General features: G+C 44.0%; 1 protein-coding gene across 2 annotated transcripts; it reads left to right on the forward strand.

Annotated features, from left to right (window-relative positions):
• The first annotated feature begins 17,415 nt into the window (after positions 1–17,415).
• LOC542719 (acidic ribosomal protein P1a) lies at positions 17,416–18,947 on the forward strand. Of its 2 annotated transcripts, XM_008650096.3 has the most exons (4): positions 17,416–17,565; positions 17,649–17,761; positions 17,858–17,981; positions 18,599–18,911. In XM_008650096.3, exons 2-4 carry the CDS (start codon positions 17,693–17,695, stop codon positions 18,733–18,735), a joined length of 330 nt encoding a protein of 109 aa, XP_008648318.1. In that variant the 5' UTR covers positions 17,416–17,565; positions 17,649–17,692; the 3' UTR covers positions 18,736–18,911.
• Positions 18,948–19,174: the final 227 nt, after the last annotated feature.

The following is a 19,174-nucleotide window of genomic DNA, read 5'->3' on the forward strand; positions in this document are numbered from 1 at the left end:
ACTCAATGTCGACCCGTCCTTCAGGCCAAGAAAGCAAAGGCTTCGAAAAATGGCTGATGATAAAGCTGAAGGTGCTCGAAATGAAGTAAAAATACTTCTCAGTGCTGGTGTTATCAGAGAGGTAAAATATCCAGAGTGGCTAGCCAATACTGTTATGGTGAAGAAAGCCAATGGCAAATGGAGAATGTGTATTGATTTCACGGATCTCAACAAGGCCTGTCCGAAGGACGAATTTCCATTACCAAGGATAGACTCTCTTGTAGATGCAACAACTTCTTCAGAACTTATGAGTCTGCTAGATTACTACTCAAGATATCATCAAATATGGATGAAGGAGGATGAGCTGAAGACTAGCTTCATAACTCCCAGTGGCACCTATTGTTATCTTCGGATGCCTGAGAGGCTCAAGAATGCTGGAGGAAGTTTCAGCAGAATGACAGCCAAGATCCTTCATTCCCAGATAGGCAGAAATGTGCTAACATATGTTGATGATATCATAGTAAAAATCACGAAGCAAGAAAATCATATCACTGATCTGCAAGAAACATTTGCTAATTTCAAGCAAGTTGGCCTGAAATTAAATCCTGAAAATGTGTCTTTGGAGTAAATAAGGGTAAGTTCCTTGGCTTTCTAGTTTCAACGAAGGGGATTGAAGCTAACCCAAGCAAGATCGAAGTTATCCTTCGAATGGAACCGCCAAGCACAAAGAAGGGGGCCCAACGGTTGGCAGGAAGGCTGGCTTCATTGAATAGATTTATATCTAGATCAGCAGAAAGAAACTTGCCATTCTTTGAAATACTAAAGTCAGCTGAAGTCTTTCAATGGGGCCCAGCTCAACAGAAAGCCTTCGAAGAGCTGAAGCAATACTTGATTGATTTAACAACATTAACTCCACCCACGCCACGGGCTCCGCTACTATTGTATGTGGCAGCTCCGCACTCTGCAGTGAGTGCGACGCTTGTGCAGGAGAAACTGGAAGGACAATTAAAAAGCAAGCCCCAGTATACTTTGTCTCCGAAGTTCTAAGTTTATCAAAAAAACTATACAGAATTGGAGAAGGTGTTGTATGTTGTCTTAATGGCCTCCAGGAAGCTTCGACATTATTTTCAAGCATTCCATATAATTGTTCCTTCATCACAGCCTCTGAAGGATATTATGAGGAATAGAGAAGCTACTGGAAGGATTGGGAAGTGGGCTACGGAACTCAATGAATTCAGCATTGATTATGTGCATAGATCCTCAATTCAGTCCCAGGCGTTAGCAGACTTCATCGTTGACTGGACGCCAGGGGCTCAGGAAGAAGAAGCAAATAAAGATGCTGAAGCTTGGACAGTGTTCTGTGACGGTTCCTAGGGAACCTTCGGAGCAGGTGCGGCTGCTGTCTTAGTTGCACCTTCCAAAGTCAGAACATGCTATGCAATAAGGCTTGATTTCAGCTGTACAAATAATATTGCTGAATACGAAGCTTTACTTTTGGGGCTTCGGAAGTTAAAGGCAATGGGGATAAGAAGGGCGGTCCTTAAAACCGACTCTCAAGTTATTTCTGGTCATGTTGACAAAAGTTGCAAGGCAAGAGATCCAAAGCTTGAGAAATACCTGGACATAGTTCGAAGGCTTGAAGCTTCTTTAGAAGGGTTTTCTATTAAGAATATTCCACGAGGAGAAAATGAGCATGTTGATCTGCTAGCCAAGTCAGCGGCACATGGGCTGCCTTTACCTTCGGAAGTATTTTTTTGAGACAATAAGAGCACCTTCGGTGGAACTTCTCGAAAGAGCAGTGCTTACAATATCTCCTGTCCATAGTGAAGATTGGAGGACTGAGATTATATCTTTCCTTCAAGGTAACTGTCTCTCGGATGATGAGGTCTATAACAAAAGAATGGAAGCAAGAACAAGACCATATGTCATAATAGAAGGGGAGTTGTATAAACATGGAGTTTGTTCCCCACTTCTCAAGTGCTTATCCAGAACCGAAGGTATAGAACTGATGAAGGAGATACATGCATGATTGTGTGGATCCCATATTGGGTCCAGACCTCTTCTGGGAAAGGTTTTTCGACAAGGATTTTATTGACCGAATGCAGCTTTGTACGCAGCAGATTTGGTTCAAAAGTGCGAAAATTGCCAAAAATGTGCAAAAGATCAGAAGCAACCTTCGTCATTGGCTCAGCTGATACAACCAACCTGGCCATTGCAAAGATGGGGCCTAGATTTACTAGGTCCACTTCCACCAGCGCAGGGCAACTTGAGATATGTCGTGGTGGCGGTAGAATATTTTTCTAAATGGATCAAAGCGAAGCCTTTGGCGACAATAACTTCGGCTACAGTCCAGAAATTTTTCTGGCAAAATATTGTTTGTCGCTTCGGCGTGCCGAAGGCTATAACTGTGGACAATGGAACACAATTTGACACCGAAACGTTCAAGGATTTCTGTGACCAAATTGGCATGAAGATTCATTTTGCATCAGTAAGGCACCCGGAGTCAAATGGGTTGGTCAAAAGAGCAAATGGCATTATAATGACGGGAATAATGAAGCTAATCTTTAATCAGCCCAGAGGAAAGTGGCCAGATGAGTTGATTAAAGTGGTGTGGAGCCACAATACAACTATATCAAGATCAACATGTTTTACACCGTTCAAATTATTATTTGGTGATGAAGTCATAACCCCATAAGAAGCTAAAGCAGGATCAATAAGAACAACAACTTCGGCAAAAGACGAAGCTGATTATCACGTAGCAAAAGATACTACAGAAGGGACCAGACTTCAAGCTGTGGAGAATATTAATAAATACCAAGCCGAAACAATAAAATGGTGTGATAGAAAGGTTCGATTGAAAGACATTAAGCCTGGACATTTGGTGCTTCGGAGAGTAGCCAACCCTGACACAGTAGACAAGCTTCAGCTGAAGTGGGAAGGACCCTTTCTGGTAGTATCTTCGTCAAGACCCGGTTCTTATAGATTAAAGGACATGGACAGCAACAATATTCCTAGGTCTTGGAATGCGGATGAGCTTCGACGGTATTATGTATAATTGATGTTATCTTTTTCATTTTTCCTATGGCACCCTTTTCCTTTCCGAAGGGGGAGAAAGGTTTTTAATGGGGCCATAGTTTGTAATTTTTCCTTTCTTATTCAGCTCTACAAGAGAAAAATCCCCCAAAATATGTAAATGTAAAATCTGAGCATGCACCATCGAGTGCAGAGAAAAAGAAAAAAAATAGGGAGAAGCTCGAAAGTCATCCCTAAGGGGATGCAGAGCATGACGAAGCTACAAAAAGTCGTTCCTAAGGAAGCGAGTGTAAGTTTTCTGCTCAAAAGTAGTTCCTAAGGGAATGCAGAGCCAAATACCACCGAAATATAAGGCGAAGCACGAAAAGTCAACGCGAATACCGCCGAAATAGAAGGCGAAGAAGTTCAAAAGACGTTCCTAAGGGGATGCAGAACTTACACCGAAAAATAAGCGGTGCAGACGAAAAATAAACGACAAAGAGATTTCAGTCATTCCTAAGGGGATGAAGGTTATGGATGTGGCTTCGTATGTGTGTCTTCAGGCCTTCATTTGCACAATACATTACATCATACATTGCATTCATAAACATTCATTTAGACATACATAGGATCATCATCATCATATTATATAGATACAGACAATTGCTCCGGCTCTAAGGATACAGCTTCAGAAGCAGATTTATGCTTCGATCGTGTACGAAAAGAAGGGAAGGTGTTTTTCGCCTTCGGCTCAAAAAATACAAATTTCATCCACATCAAAGCAGTTCATACATGGACGAAAAGGTAGAAATATATTACAAGGTATAGACAAATTTACAGAATAGTATCTGATTCCTAAATTACAATATTTTTTTACAAGGATAATACAAGATTTTTCTAGAGTTTTTTCGCAGCAAGGTCTTCAGCTTCATCATCATTCATTAAGCTTTGGATCACCTGCCAAGCTTCGGCTCATTATTCCTCAGCTTCATCATCTTGTACATATCAAACCAGTATGAGGAAAGTGCAAATTTCAAGGAGAAGGTAAAGCAGCAGGCACAAATTTCTTACCAGTTTAAGGTGGCTTCGAGCTTCGTCGCAAGCCAAGTTTCGCCCGCCCTTCATCCAGATTTGCGTTATGAATCTATTTCCTATGCTTCGAGCCAGGCTAGGGATATCAAGTAAATCTGTGTTGATAGCTAAAGTTTGATCTATTAACAATTTTCCCATGCATGCAACCAGATTTCATGAAGGCAACAGTTGTGCCCCGAGAAGCTAGCAGGACATAGAAATTGCCGTGTCCAGCTAAAACTTCATCAAGAGCATCAACTTTGCCCTCAATGTGCTCGAAGGTCCCTGGCAGGTCTTCAACCGAAGGATTGAATTTCTCAGAACTGGCTCCAACCGAGTTGAAGACCCGCTTTAGCCGCTGCACACATCGGTTGCCGAAGTCTAGACATTTATCTTGAAGCTCTTTCAATGATTTCTGCAAATTTGAACTCTTTTCGACTTCAGCCTCAAACTTCGCATCAAATTTCTGCTTTTCTTGTTCGAAGCTTTCTGACTTTGAGAGGAGTTCACTATTCAATTTTGCAATTTTGGCTTCAGCTTCTACCAGTAAACTCTCCAATATTTGAAGTTCGAAATCTTTCTTTTCAAGAGCAGCTGCATGATCTTTTATTTTGCTCTCTAAACCTTCAATTATAACCTCATGTTTTTTGTCTTCAAGGTCCTGTTGCATCTTCAAAGCCTTACTTAATAGCATACTCTGTGCAAAAACAACCTTCGTCAGAAAACTCCTTCGTCGTTAAAACAATGAAAAGCCGAAGAAAAGTTTTTACCTTGAAATTAGAATAGAACAAACTACCGACGATATGCTGTCGTCGGTAGCGGCTGATATCGGCCTCAAGCTTCGGGAAACCAATACTCTTCAATAGAGTACTGATAAGCTTCGCTCCAGTTTGGTCTCGGAGGCAACCTAAGCTTTCATCGTCAATGTCGCCGAAGAGCAGCGCTCCTGGTTTGTAAGCACAGGATATAGCATTATCTTTCAACTCTCCCTTCTCAGCTTCAGATAACTCCTGACCAATTATGTTTTGGAAATCGAAGTCCTTTTCCTCCGAAGTATCTTCGGCTTTCTCCTTTTATTTTCTAGGCACTGTGGCCAGGGTCTCTTCGACGGCTGTAGCAACTTCTTCTGCGGCCATATTCAGAAGCATTTTATCAATATCAGAAAATGTGCTCTCTAGATTTGTATCTTCGGCTGTTGAAGCTTCGGCAGCAGTAGCGCTCTCGACAGCTGGTGTTTTTGACGCCGAGGCCGACGGTGGTGTTTCTTCAATGGCTTCAATCACAGTAGTAATCCTCCATTTTTTTGGCCCAGCAGGCTTCTTCTCTGCCGAGGGCTCCTTTTTCTTCTGTAAAAGCTTCGTCAGATATGGCCCCAGTGGACTTAGCTTGATAGGCAAAGATTCAGTCATTACCTTTAGAATTTCTTCCACGTCGGTAGCAGAAGGTGTTGAAGGAGTCTCTTCCTCTATATCAGTCGCTTTTTGCTTCGGAGCCGCAGTTTTCCTTTTCTTTGGAGCAACTACCTTCAGCTCAGGGCTCAATTTTCTCCTCTTCAGAATTTCTTCATCTTCTTTCACCATTCTAGCAGCTTGTCTGCCTAGAACGCTAATAATTCTTTTCCTTTTTTGCCCTTCGGCGCCCTTGTTCAATCGCTCATAGTCAGGATATTCAAAATTCAGGGCATCCATCACCCGATTCAACCATCGCTTCGGTCGGGTGCCGAAGGATGTAGTCATCAATTGATCTTCTTTTTTCGTATAATTACCCAGGATTTCATTGCACATAACTTCAATTGTATCCAACCATTCTTGGCAGGGTTCTTTGAAGTGTTTCTTGAACTTAAAATGATAGGGCAGCCGAACGAGTTTATTCTTCTTCTTCTCTCCTTTGAGCTTCAGCATACCCCATTCCTTTAGCGTTGGGAATACCCTTTTGGCTAAGTATTCCTAAACTAAATCCCTGGTACCAATATGTTCAGACACAACTTTAAATTCGCCCACAACATCTGGGCATGATGTCCCCGGCGTCATGTTGCACTGAGGCCTAGCCAACCGGAAGGTTAGCTCCAGCGGGCTCTGAACTAGCTTCTCCTTTTTCTCATCAATTTTAACGTAAAACCATTCAGTTTTCCAACCGGTCGGCCACTTAGTGCGGTAGCTAACCACCGGTGTCTTCATGTCTTTGCGGTAAGCAAAATTATAGCAACCAAAGTTCTCGTGCAGTTCATCTTCTCTAGCCTTCGTCTGATAGTGAAGTTCGTGTACCCGGCAGAAGGCTTCGGCAAGTGGCTCCACTCCTTGGCTTCGGAGAGCCCAGATAAACACGCTAAGCCTAACGATAGCGTTAGGAGTCAGCTAATGAAGATAAATCTCAAAATTTTCCAACACATCTGCAATCATTCCGTGTAGGGGAAACCTCAACCCTGCTTTGAAGAAGCTCTTAAAAACTACCACTTCATCATTTTCTGGTTTCGGGATAGTCTCTTCCCCACCAAAGCGAATCAACTTCTTATCAGCTTCCCCGAAGTAGCCTAGCTTCGTCATCATGGGCATATCAGCTTCAGAGACAGTTGACTTCCCAAAATCCAAATGGCTGGGCTTGGATGGCATAGCAGTGTTATAATCAATCTCTTCTTCACCAATATCGCCCTCTTCAATATCAGCCTGCTCGGCTTCAGTAGCAGGTGCACCTTCGTCAGAAGCGCCCTCCGTCGCAACCAGTCCCGACCGCCTCATAACTTTGGAGATTGGAGCAGTTTCAGCAGCTTCGGTTTCCTCTCCGTTGTGTGTAACCCTAGCTGTTGAGCGCACCCTGGCCATTTGATGCTGAATTTCTTGCATTTTGACGAAGTTGATTATCTTTTATCTTTGTCGAAGCTCCCTCTTGTGACGAAGCTAAAGCAAAGCGATGCTTTGATTGAGAATACGGTGAATAAGCTTCGGATGTGGTCAAATTTTTCGGCAGCACAACAGTACAATGGCAGTAAATGATGTGGTAACTTCACACCTACCCGTCTGTTATATAGTGTTGCAGGTGGGAAGGTGAATCGTCAAGCCGCTTGCACCCGCTGAACAGTCGCCCACACCCACTGAACGGTGGACCATAGTGCCCAAGAAGATGAATCACCAGATCGCGCGTACCCGTTGTATGGTGGGACCACCTTTCACTCGGAATATTTAAATCGTTTCTCGACAACGAGCTCAGGGAAGGTGTTTTTCGGACCTTCGGTATTCCGAAGCCTATGAGAACTTTTCACGGGTCGAGCTTGTTACGAAAAACGATCTGGCACCGTGAAGGGGCTACTGTTGAGGGTCTGCTTCGTTGTCGAAGGTTGAGAGCACCTAGAGGGGGGGTGAATAGGTGATCCTGTAAAACTTGAACTAAATACCATAATAACTTGATTAAGCGTTAGCACAGTATTGCCAAGTGGCTAGAGAAGAGTCTTAGCGAAACACAATAACCACAAGAGAATCAACACAAGTAGACACAGTGGTTTATCCCGTGGTTTGGCCAAGTACAACACTTGCCTACTTCCATGTTGTGGCGTCCCAACGGACGAGGGTTGCAATCAACCCCTCTCAAGCGGTCCAAAGACCCACTTGAATACCACGGTGTTTGCTTTTCTTTTCTATATCCCGTTCGTGAGGAATCTCCACAACTTGGAGTCTCTCGCCCTTACAAAGATGTTCACCAAGAAGCACGGAGTAAGGGAGGGATTAGCAACTCACACAAGACACAAAGATCACAGCAAATACGCACACACAAGACCCAGACTTAAGCTCAAAAGACTAGCACACTAGAACGGAGCTCAAATCACTAGAATGTCGAACAAGTGCGCAAGAATGGAGTGTGAGTGATCAAGAGTGCTCAAGGAATGTTTGGTGTTCTCCTTCATGCGCCTAGAGGTCCCTTTTATAGCCCAAAGGCAGCTAGGAGCCGTTGAGAGCAATCTGGGAAGGCAATTCTTGCCTTCTGTCGCTTGGCGCACCGGACAGTCCGGTGCACCACCTGATACTGTCCGGTGCGGATTTCCTTCCTTAGTTGGCGAAGCCGACCGTTGGCAGCCTTGGAGCCGTTGGCGCACCGGACACTGTTCGGTGCACACCGGACAGTCCGGTGCCCCCTCCCGACCGTTGGCTCGACCACGTGTCTCGCACAGATCGCGCAGTCGACCGTTGGCCCGGCCGACCGTTGGTTCACCGGACAGTCCGGTGCACACTGGACAGTCCGGTGAATTATAGTCGTACACCGTTGAATTCTTCCCGAGAGCGGCCAGTTCGGCTGAGCCAGCCTGGCGCACCGGACACTGTCCGGTGCTCCCAGACTGAGCAGAGTCTTGGCTGCTCGAGCCAAGACATTTCTAATTGTCCTTTTCCTGTTTCCAGCACTTAGACATAATACATTAGTCTCTAAAACAATGTACTAAGTCTGAGAAACATACCTTTTTACTTGATTTGTACTTTGTCCACCATTTGACACTTAGTCACTTGTGTTGGACACTAAATCACCAAAACACTTAGAAATGGTCCAAGGGTACATTTCCCTTTCAATCTCCCCCTTTTTGGTGATTAATGCCAACACAACATAAAGCAAGTAGAACAAGTACAAAATCAATTCAAATAAGAACTCAAATTTGTTTTGAATCAAATTTGGCATATATGGATCATTCTTTGCCACCACTTGGTTTGTTTTTGCAAATCAAACTCAATTTCCTATCTCTAAGTCAAACACACATGTTGAAACTTAAATAGAGATATTTCACGAAAAATTGATCAAGGATTCAAAAACTCCCCCTTTTTACCATAATTAAACCTTCTCCCCACAGGAGACCAACTCTCGACATTAAGAGCAATTAAGTAATCAAGAGTATTTTGACAAACAAAAACTCCTTCGTTTGGGAGATGAAGGTGTCATCCTTGAGTTGCTTCACTTGGAACCCAAGGAAGTAGTTCAACTCGCCCATCATCGACATTTCGAATTTTTGCGTCATCACCCTGCTAAACTCTTCACAAGACTTTTGGTTAGTGGAGCCAAATATTATGTCATCGACATAAATTTGGCACACAAAAAGATCACCATCGCAAGTCTTAGTAAAAAGAGTTGGATCGGCTTTCCCAACCTTGAAAGCATTAGCAATTAAAAAGTCTCTAAGGCATTCATACCATGCTCTTGGGGCTTGCTTAAGTCCATAGAGCGCCTTAGAGAGCTTACACACGTGGTCGGGGTACCGTTCATCCTCGAAGCCAGGGGTTGCTCCACGTACACCTCCTCCTTGATTGGCCCGTTGAGGAAAGCGCTCTTCACATCCATTTGGAACAGCCTGAAAGAATGGTGAGCGGCATATGCGAGCAAAATACGAATGGACTCTAGCCTAGCCACAGGAGCAAAAGTCTCCTCAAAGTCCAAACCTGCGACTTGGGCATAACCTTTTGCCACAAGTCGTGCCTTGTTCCTTGTCACCACTCCGTGCTCGTCTTGTTTGTTGCGGAACACCCACTTGGTTCCCACAACATTTTGCTTGGGACGAGGCACCAGTGTCCAAACTTCATTTCTTTTGAAGTTGTTGAGCTCCTCTTGCATGGCCAACACCCAGTCCGGATCTAGCAAGGCCTCCTCTACCCTGAAAGGCTCAATAGAAGAGACAAAAGAGTAATGCTCACAAAAATTAACTAATCAAGACCGAGTAGTTACTCCCTTGCTAATGTCACCCAAAATCTGGTCGACGGGATGATCCCTTTGAATCATTGCTCGGACTTGAGTTGGAGGTGCCGGTTGTGCTTCTTCCTCCATTACATGTTCATCTTGTGCTCCCCCTTGATCACACGCCTCCTGTTCATCATCTTGAGTTGGGGGATGCACCATTGTTGATGAAGAAGGTTGATCTTGCTCCTTTTGTTCCTGTGGTCGTACATCACCAATCGCCATGGTTCGTATAGCGGTCGTCGGAACATCTTCTTCATCTACATCATCAAGATCAACAACTTGCTCTCGTGGAGAGCCATTAGTCTCATCAAATACAACGTCGCTAGAGACTTCAACCAAACCCGATGATTTGTTGAAGACTCTATACGCCTTTGTATTTGAGTCATAACCTAATAAAAAACCTTCTACAGCTTTGGGAGCAAACTTAGAATTTCTACCCTTCTTCACTAGAATGTAGCATTTGCTCCCAAATACACGAAAGTAGGATACATTGGGTTTGTTACCGGTTAGAAGCTCATACGACGTCTTCTTGAGGAGGCGGTGAAGGTAGACCCGGTTGATGGTGTGGCAAGCCGTGTTCACGGCTTCCGACCAAAAGTGCTCAGGGGTCTTGAACTCTCCAAGCATCGTCCTCGCCATATCAATTAGCGTCCTGTTCTTCCTCTCTACCACACCATTTTGCTGTGGTGTGTAGGGAGCAGAGAACTCGTGCTTGATCCCTTCCTCCTCAAGATACTCCTCTACTTGAAGGTTCTTAAATTCGGACCCATTGTCGCTCCTTATCTTCTTCACCTTGAGCTCAAACTCGTTTTGAGCTCTCCTTAGGAAGCGCTTGAGGGTCCCTTGGGTTTCAGACTTATCCTGCAAAAAGAACACCCAAGTGAAGCGGGAAAAGTCATCAACAATAACTAAACCATACTTACTTCCTCCTATGCTTAGATAGGCCACGGGTCCGAAGAGGTCCATATGTAGCAGCTCCAGAGGTCTTGATGTGGTCATCACATTCTTGCTGTGATGCGCTCCTCCCACCTGTTTACCTGCTTGACAAGCTGCACAAGGTCTATCTTTTTCGAAGGTAACATTAGTTAAAACTATCACGTGTTCTCCCTTTAGAAGCTTGTGAAGGTTCTTCATCCCCACATGTGCTAAGTGGCGATGCCACAGCCAGCCCATGCTAGTCTTAGCAATTAAGCATGCATCTAGACCGGCCTCCTCTTTTGCAAAATCAACTAAGTAAAGTTTGTCGTCTAATACACCCTTAAAAGCTAGTGAACCATCACTTCTTCTAAAGACGGACACATCTACATTTGTGAATAGACAATTATATCCCATATTGCATAATTGACTAACAGATAACAAATTATATCCAAGAGACTCAACTAAAAACACATTAGATATAGAGTGCTCGGATGAAATAGCAATTTTACCTAACCCTTTTACCTTGCCTTGATTCCCATCACCGAATATTATTGAATCTTGGGAATCCTTGTTTTTGACGTAGGAGGTGAACATCTTCTCCCCCGTCATATGGTTTGTGCATCCGCTGTCGATAATCCAGCTTGAACCCCCGGATGCATAAACCTGCAAGGCAAATTTAGGCTTGGGTTTTAGGTACCCAACTCTTGTTGGGTCCTACAAGGTTAGTCACAATGGTTTTAGGGACCCAAATGCAAGTTTTATCTCCGTTGCATCTTGCCCCTAATTTTCTAGCGATTACCTTCCTATTCTTTCTACAAATGGCAAATGAAGCATTGCAAGCATGATATATTGTAGAAGGTTCATTAATTTTCCTAGGAACATTAACACCATTTCTCCTAGGCATGTGATTAATAGCATTTCTTCTAGCTACATTTCTACCATGCATATAGGAAGAACTAGAAGCAAACATAGCATATGAATCATAAACATGTGAATCAAAAGCATCATAACTTCTATTTGTATTTCTAGCATGTCTTCTATCATGATACATAAAAGCATGGTTCTTTTTAGCACTACTAGCCATAGGGGCCTTCCCTTTCTCCTTGGCGGGGATGGGAGCCTTATGACTTGTTAAGTTCTTGGCTTCCCTCTTGAAACCAAGTCCATCCTTAATTGAGGGGTGTCTACCAATCGTGTAGGCATCCCTTGCAAATTTTAACTTATCAAATTCGCTTTTGCTAGTCTTAAGTTGGGCATTAAGACTAGCCACTTCATCATTCAATTTAGAAATTGATACTAGATGTTCACTACAAGCATCAATATTAAAATCTTTACACCTAGTGCAAACCACAACATGTTCTACACAAGATGTTGATTTATTAGCTATTTCTAACTTAGCATTCAAGTCATCATTTTTGCTTTTTAAACTAGAAATAGAGTCATGGCATGTAGACAATTCACAAGAAAGCATTTCATTCCTCTTTATTTCTAAAGCAAGTGACTTTTGAGCTTCTACAAACTTATCATGTTCATCATATAAGAGATCCTCTTGCTTTTCTAGCAATCTATTCTTATCATTCAAAGCATCAATCAATTCATTTATTTTATCCACCTTGGTTCTATCTAGACCCTTGAATAAACATGAATAATCTATCTCATCATCATCACTAGACTCATCCTCACTTGAAGAAGCATAAGTACTAGTGTTACGAGCGCTTACCTTCTTTTCCCTTGCCATGAGGCAAGTGTGATGCTCGTTGGGGAAGAGGGATGACTTGTTGAAGGCAGTGGCGGCGAGTCCTTCGTTGTCGGAGTCGGACGACGAACAATCCGAGTCCCACTCCTTGCCAAGATGTGCCTCGCCTTTTGCCTTCTTATAGTTCTTCTTCTTCTCCCTCTTGTTCCCTTGTTCCTGGTCACTATCATTGTCGGGACAATTAGCAATAAAATGACCAACCTTACCACATTTGAAGCATGAGCGCTTCCCCTTTGTCTTGGTCTTGCTTGGCTGCCCCTTGCGACCCTTTAGCGCCGTCTTGAAGCGCTTGATGATGAGGGCCATCTCTTCATCATTGAGCCCGGCCGCCTCAACTTGCGCCACCTTGCTAGGTAGCGCCTTCTTGCTCCTCGTTGCTTTGAGAGCAATGGGTTGAGGCTCATGGATTGGACCGTTCAACGCGTCGTCGACATATCTCGCCTCCTTGATCATCATTCGTCCGCTTACGAATTTCCCAAGAACTTCTTCGGGCGACATCTTGGTGTACCTAGGATTTTCACGGATATTGTTCACCAAATGTGGATCAAGTACAGTGAAGGACCTTAGCATTAGACGAACGACATCGTGGTCCGTCCATCGTGTGCTTCCGTAGCTCCTTATCTTGTTGATAAGGGTCTTGAGCTGGTTGTATGTTTGGGTTGGCTCCTCTCCCCTGATCATTGCGAATCTTCCAAGCTCGCCCTCCACCAACTCCATTTTGGTGAGCAAGGTGACGTCGTTCCCCTCATGTGAGATCCTGAGGGTGTCCCAGACCTGCTTGGCATTGTCCAAGCCGCTCACCTTATGATACTCGTCCCTGCACAAAGAGGCTAACAACACAGTAGTAGCTTGTGCATTTCTATGAATCTGTTCATTGATAAACATAGGACTATCCGAGCTATCAAATTTCATTCCACTCTCCACAATCTCCCATATGCTTGGATGGAGAGAGAACAGGTGACTACGCATTTTGTGGCTCCAAAATCCGTAGTCCTCTCCATCAAAGTGAGGAGGTTTGCCAAGTGGAATGGAGAGCAAATGAGCATTTGTACTTTGCGGAATACAAGAGTAGTCAAAAGAAAAGTTCGAATTAACTGGTTTCCTTCTCTCGTAGTCGTTGTCGTTTTGGGAAGAAGTGGACTCATCGCTGTCGTCGTAGTAGACGATCTCCTTGATGCGCCTTGTCTTCTTCTTCTTCCCATCCTTTCGTTTGTGGCCCGAGCCCGAGTCGGTAGGCTTGTCATCCTTCGGCTCGTTGACGAAGGACTCCTTCTCCTTATCATTGATCACGATTCCCTTCCCCTTAGGATCCATCTCTTCGGGCGGTTAGTCCCTTTCTTGAAGAGAACGGCTCCGATACCAATTGAGAGCACCTAGAGGGGGGGGGGTGAATAGGTGATCCTGTAAAACTTGAACTAAATACCACAAAAACTTGATTAAGCGTTAGCACAGTATTGCCAAGTGGCTAGAGAAGAGTCTTAGCGAAACACAATAACCACAAGAGAATCAACACAAGTAGACACAGTGGTTTATCCCGTGGTTCGGCCAAGTACAACACTTGCCTACTTCCATGTTGTGGTGTCCCAACAGACGAGGGTTGCAATCAACCCCTCTCAAGCGGTCCAAAGACCCACTTGAATACCACAGTGTTTGCTTTTCTTTTCTATATCCCGTTCACGAGGAATCTCCACAACTTGGAGTCTCTCGCCCTTACAAAGATGTTCACCAAGAAGCACGGAGTAAGGGAGGGATTAGCAACTCACACAAGACACAAAGATCACAGCAAATACGCACACACAAGACCCAGACTTAAGCTCAAAAGACTAGCACACTAGAACGGAGCTCAAATCACTAGAATGTCGAACAAGTGCGCAAGAATGGAGTGTGAGTGATCAAGAGTGCTCAAGGAATGCTTGGTGTTCTCCTTCATGCGCCTAGAGGTCCCTTTTATAGCCCAAAGGCAGCTAGGAGCCGTTGAGAGCAATCTGGGAAGGCAATTCTTGCCTTCTGTCGCCTGGCGCACCAGACAGTCCGGTGCACCACCTGACACTGTCCGGTGCGGATTTCCTTCCTTAGTTGGCGAAGCCGACCGTTGGCAGCCTTGGAGCCGTTGGCGCACCGGACATTGTCCGGTGCACACCGAACAGTCCGGTGCCCCCTCCCGACCGTTGGCTCGACCACGTGTCTCGCGCAGATCGCGCAGCCGACCGTTGGCCCGACCGACCGTTGGATCACCGAACAGTCCGGTGCACACCAGACAGTCCGGTGAATTATAGCCGTACGCCGTTGAATTCTTCCCGAGAGCGGCCAGTTCGGCTGAGCCAGCCTGGCGCACCGGACAATGTCTGGTGCAACACCGGACAGTCCGGTGCTCCCAGACTGAGCAGAGTCTTGGCTGCTCGAGCCAAGACATTTCCAATTGTCCTTTTCCTGTTTCCAGCACTTAGACATAATACATTAGTCTCTAAAACAATGTACTAAGTCTGAGAAACATACCTTTTTACTTGATTTGTACTTTGTCCACCATTTGACACTTAGTCACTTGTGTTGGACAGTAAATCACCAAAACACTTAGAAATGGTCCAAGGGTACATTTCCCTTTCAAAGGTCCCATAAGAAGAAACATCTTCGAAAGATTGACACAGAAGCAAAGCCGAAGCTACTGTTCAAGAGAGCTTCAGAAGCGTACTTCCAGATGCACCGACTTAAAGATGAAATGACCAACCGACCCATGATAACTTGTATTATGATTGTAATCATTTATAAAGGGCATGAATGTAAATTCTCACAGGCTACGTCCTGTGCCTATAAATAGATGAACAGTACCCCCGTACTATTCACGCTATCTTGCATTTGCTCGTGCGCAACGCTCGGATTTTTATCTTCTGTCAAGCCGAAGGTACAAATATAATTAAATCTTGTCTTTATCTATCCAAGTTTATATAATGAAGATATGTGAATGATGTTATATGATTATTCATGTTATCTTTCATGTTTCATATGCTTTGTTTTTCATAAACTCATATCGTGATGATGAAGGTACATCCTTCATGACATTCGTCCGAAGATCGTTATATCCTAAGGGAAATAATGCTTCGAAGGACGAAGGACATTAACATTTAATACTTTGTGTTTCCTTGTTCTTAACTCATAGCATTTGAGAACAAGTCCCCAACAACAACATACCGTCTTGCGCCCCTTCGTCTCACATCATATCGTCTGATGAGTCTCCAACTAACCTAAACGTGGTTGTGACCCTTCAATTTTGACGTAAAATTGGTTCTAGCACCTTGCTAGTTGTAGATGTACATCGATCTGGTGAAGCTACCTGTGCATAGATATTTTTTGTTTATTGCTATCTAGATATTTTTGTTTTCCCCCTCTATTTTTTCTTGCTTCAAGTTTTGGAAGGAGCATCGATTTTTTTACTACAATTGTCTGCTTGATGCTATTCTCAATTACTTCTTCGACATAAAAGTTACAGTAAGTGGTGAATTTAACACACGATGCTATTTGTTGCAGAGACTTATGATGCTCCTTATCATCTTGATAGAAATTCATTTATGCAATATTTTTTGTGATGTACAAAGCTCCTGCTGGTTAGAAATAGAAACACATGGCATTTTGGTTGAGGTTATCTTCTGCTCCTATGTGAACCACAAATATGTCATGTCGCTAACATGTATTTGCTACAAATACATTCATCAATTTAGATTACTAAAATATTCAGATAAACAAAAGCAGTAATGTGCTTTTATGATGCACCTTTAGAATCAGTCTCAAGGGAAATATATATCATCGTGATTGGTTAGTTGTTGATATAACCAAAGCTGCCAATAATATGAATTACTTTTACAAATACTCCATGAAATTCTATTGAATCAACTCGCTGCCCTACGTACTTCTTTGTCCCGCCTCCCTTCCCACACCATCTTTGTCCCCAACCTCCATCCCCACGCCATCTCCCTGCGTCCTCCCCACGACCTCCCCTGAAATTCTGTATTGGTTGTTGCCGGAGAATTTACAAGATTGAGATCGATAATATGTAGTATTTGTTTTTATGTAATCGTTATGTATTAATATTTTGTCGAATATTTTGTTTGTCGTTATAACGTACGAGCACTTGACTAGTCTTCAATTATGTTCCTTCAACCACGATTCTATGGTCACCGCCAACTAAGCACTTAAACCCCTGCATCATTCGTGTGATGTGAATTGTTTGTTGCAAAAAACCCATGCTTTCCTTCTTCCCTGGACAATTGCACGAGATGTTCCTAGAACCTTCTCCAAATTTTGAGGGAGGACCTGGTTGCCGCAACGCAAGCGCACTCGGTCGCCGGTCATGGCCCCTCACATCCAGGCGTCAGGATTCAAGACGTGCATATGTGCACATCCATGTCCATATGCATAAGATACGTTGCCCTAGCACCTGTCCTCGCTACCCCGCTCCTTCCCCCTCTCTAGCTCACTCCTGATATTATCACTTAACCTTCATATTATTATTATAAAACTATTTTTATCTAATAGTCTAGTCTACAATATCGTACCACCTAAAAATTTGTCCTGCGTCCATCACTGTGCTTGTTGTTTGGACCACCAATTCATCCTAAAACCTGTAGGTTTCAAAATGGTTGTATATTTCTCTTGATCAAGCAGTTTTGGACATAGACGTGTCCATCTTGAAGTGCGGCTTTGCCATAATCAAATCGAAACAGCAGAAAGGCCTGAAAGGGAATAACAAAAAAAGATGAATGGTCTGGTCTTTACCTAACCCAGTGAGACTTGTATGTCTTCTTAGGGGGTGTTTGGTTTCTAGTGACTAATATTTAGTCTCTACATTTTATTCCATTTAAGTTACAAAATTGTTAAATATAGAAACCAAAACTCTATTTTAGTTTCTATATTTGACAATTTATACACTAAAATGGAATAAAATGATGAGACTAAATATAGAAACCAAAGAGCGATGACGACGCAATGAACAAAGCCCACGATAAGGCCCAGGCCAGCCCAAGCTTCTGCCTCGCGAAAACCCTAACAATTCCAGCCCCTATATAACCACACCCACGCCGCCTCCGCCCGAACCCTAGAATCCACCCTGCCGCCTCACCGCCTCTCTCAATCTGGTATGTGCCGTCCGTCGCCTCAGTCTCTTCCCGCCGCCGCTTCGGAGACTAACTTCTCTCCCTTTGTTGTTCTCTCTTCGCAGATACCGCAGATCCGTCGTCCGGTGAGTGGAAGCCGCACGAACCCATGGCCTCCGGCGAGCTTGCCTGCACCTACGCCGCTCTCATCCTCAGCGACGATGGCATCGCCATCACCGTGCGTCCTTCTCCCTCGCCGCCGGCTCTTTTAAATCTCCCCGCTTATTCTTTTTGAGCGGGTGAGGAGATGCGTGATTGTTCCTCTTCTTGGCAGGCCGAGAAGATCGCCACGATCGTGAAGGCGGCCAACATCAAGGTCGAGTCCTACTGGCCGGCCCTCTTCGCCAAGCTCCTGGAGAAGCGCAACGTCGAGGACCTCATCCTCTCCGTTGGATCTGGTATGCATCCCCCCTTTGCCCCTCAAGATATTATGCCCGGGGTTTGCAATGTGTGGGTAGTTCGTGGTGGCGACGTTGTAGATTTAGCTTATTTCGTTATGTTGCTTGTCTTTTATTGATCTTAAACTTGTTCGAGACGTATTGAAACAGTTTTTATCACCCAACCATGTGACATTGTCAGTTCTAGAAATTCAACTTGAATGATTATAAGTCGTCATATTCACTGTAATTGAACCTTTGATTCGACAGTAGGCTCAATTGGACGATAGTGTGTATTTATATACTTACAATAAACTGAGAAGCAAGTATCTGTCTCTTTACCTGAATTGGACCTTAGGGTTTCAATGTTTAATTTGACACTGTACATGGCGCATATGTTTGAATCTTCATTGCATTACTGAAATGCAAGACAATGCCCTGGGTATTTTCAGAATGCAGGAGTATGGGACCTTTAATTTGTGCCAACCTTAGCTGCACTGAAGATTGTAACAGTGCATGTTTATACTTGAATTGGATGGTGGATTGTGTTGAATTTGTCACCCTTTGCTTTGATATAAGAACCTCTAGTTATATGCTAGAAGGACTAATCGTTTTGGTGTGTTGAAATGGTTTTGTAGGTGGCGGAGCTGCTCCAGTTGCTGCTGCCGCACCTGCTGGTGGTGCTGCGGCTGCTGCTGCCCCGGCTGTCGAGGAGAAGAAGGAAGAGGCCAAGGAGGAGTCTGATGACGACATGGGCTTCAGCCTGTTCGACTGAGGAGACCCCCTCACCCAGCCATTAGCAAATTTCACTTGTGCTGTCAAAGACTATCTTGTCTTATGTTATGTCTCTAGGCTTTTGTTACAACTACCCAAGTTTTGAGTTTTTGAGATGTGGCTATGGCATGAACTCAAACCATCTTATGAGGGTGAAACCTGTTTCTAATTTCTATATTGTTGCTGTTCATTAAAAAAAGAAAAAAGGCTACCAAAAGGTGAGCCCCAGGTACCACGGTTGGCTATGACATGAGAATATATGATGTGCTTAAGGCCACCAAACCAACAGACCCTATATGCGGCTACACAACCATCATCTATGACCTAATCACCTAACCACTAACACCACAACTCATTTTTAAGGTTGAACTCGCGTGTGCCAGAGGCTGTTGAAGGGCACCGGCACCTCCCCTATACCAAATGGCACCTTCATAAACAGC

The sequence above is a fragment of the Zea mays genome, chromosome 6 (assembly GCF_902167145.1).
Source record: "Zea mays cultivar B73 chromosome 6, Zm-B73-REFERENCE-NAM-5.0, whole genome shotgun sequence".
In the NCBI taxonomy this organism is placed as follows: domain Eukaryota; kingdom Viridiplantae; phylum Streptophyta; class Magnoliopsida; order Poales; family Poaceae; genus Zea; species Zea mays.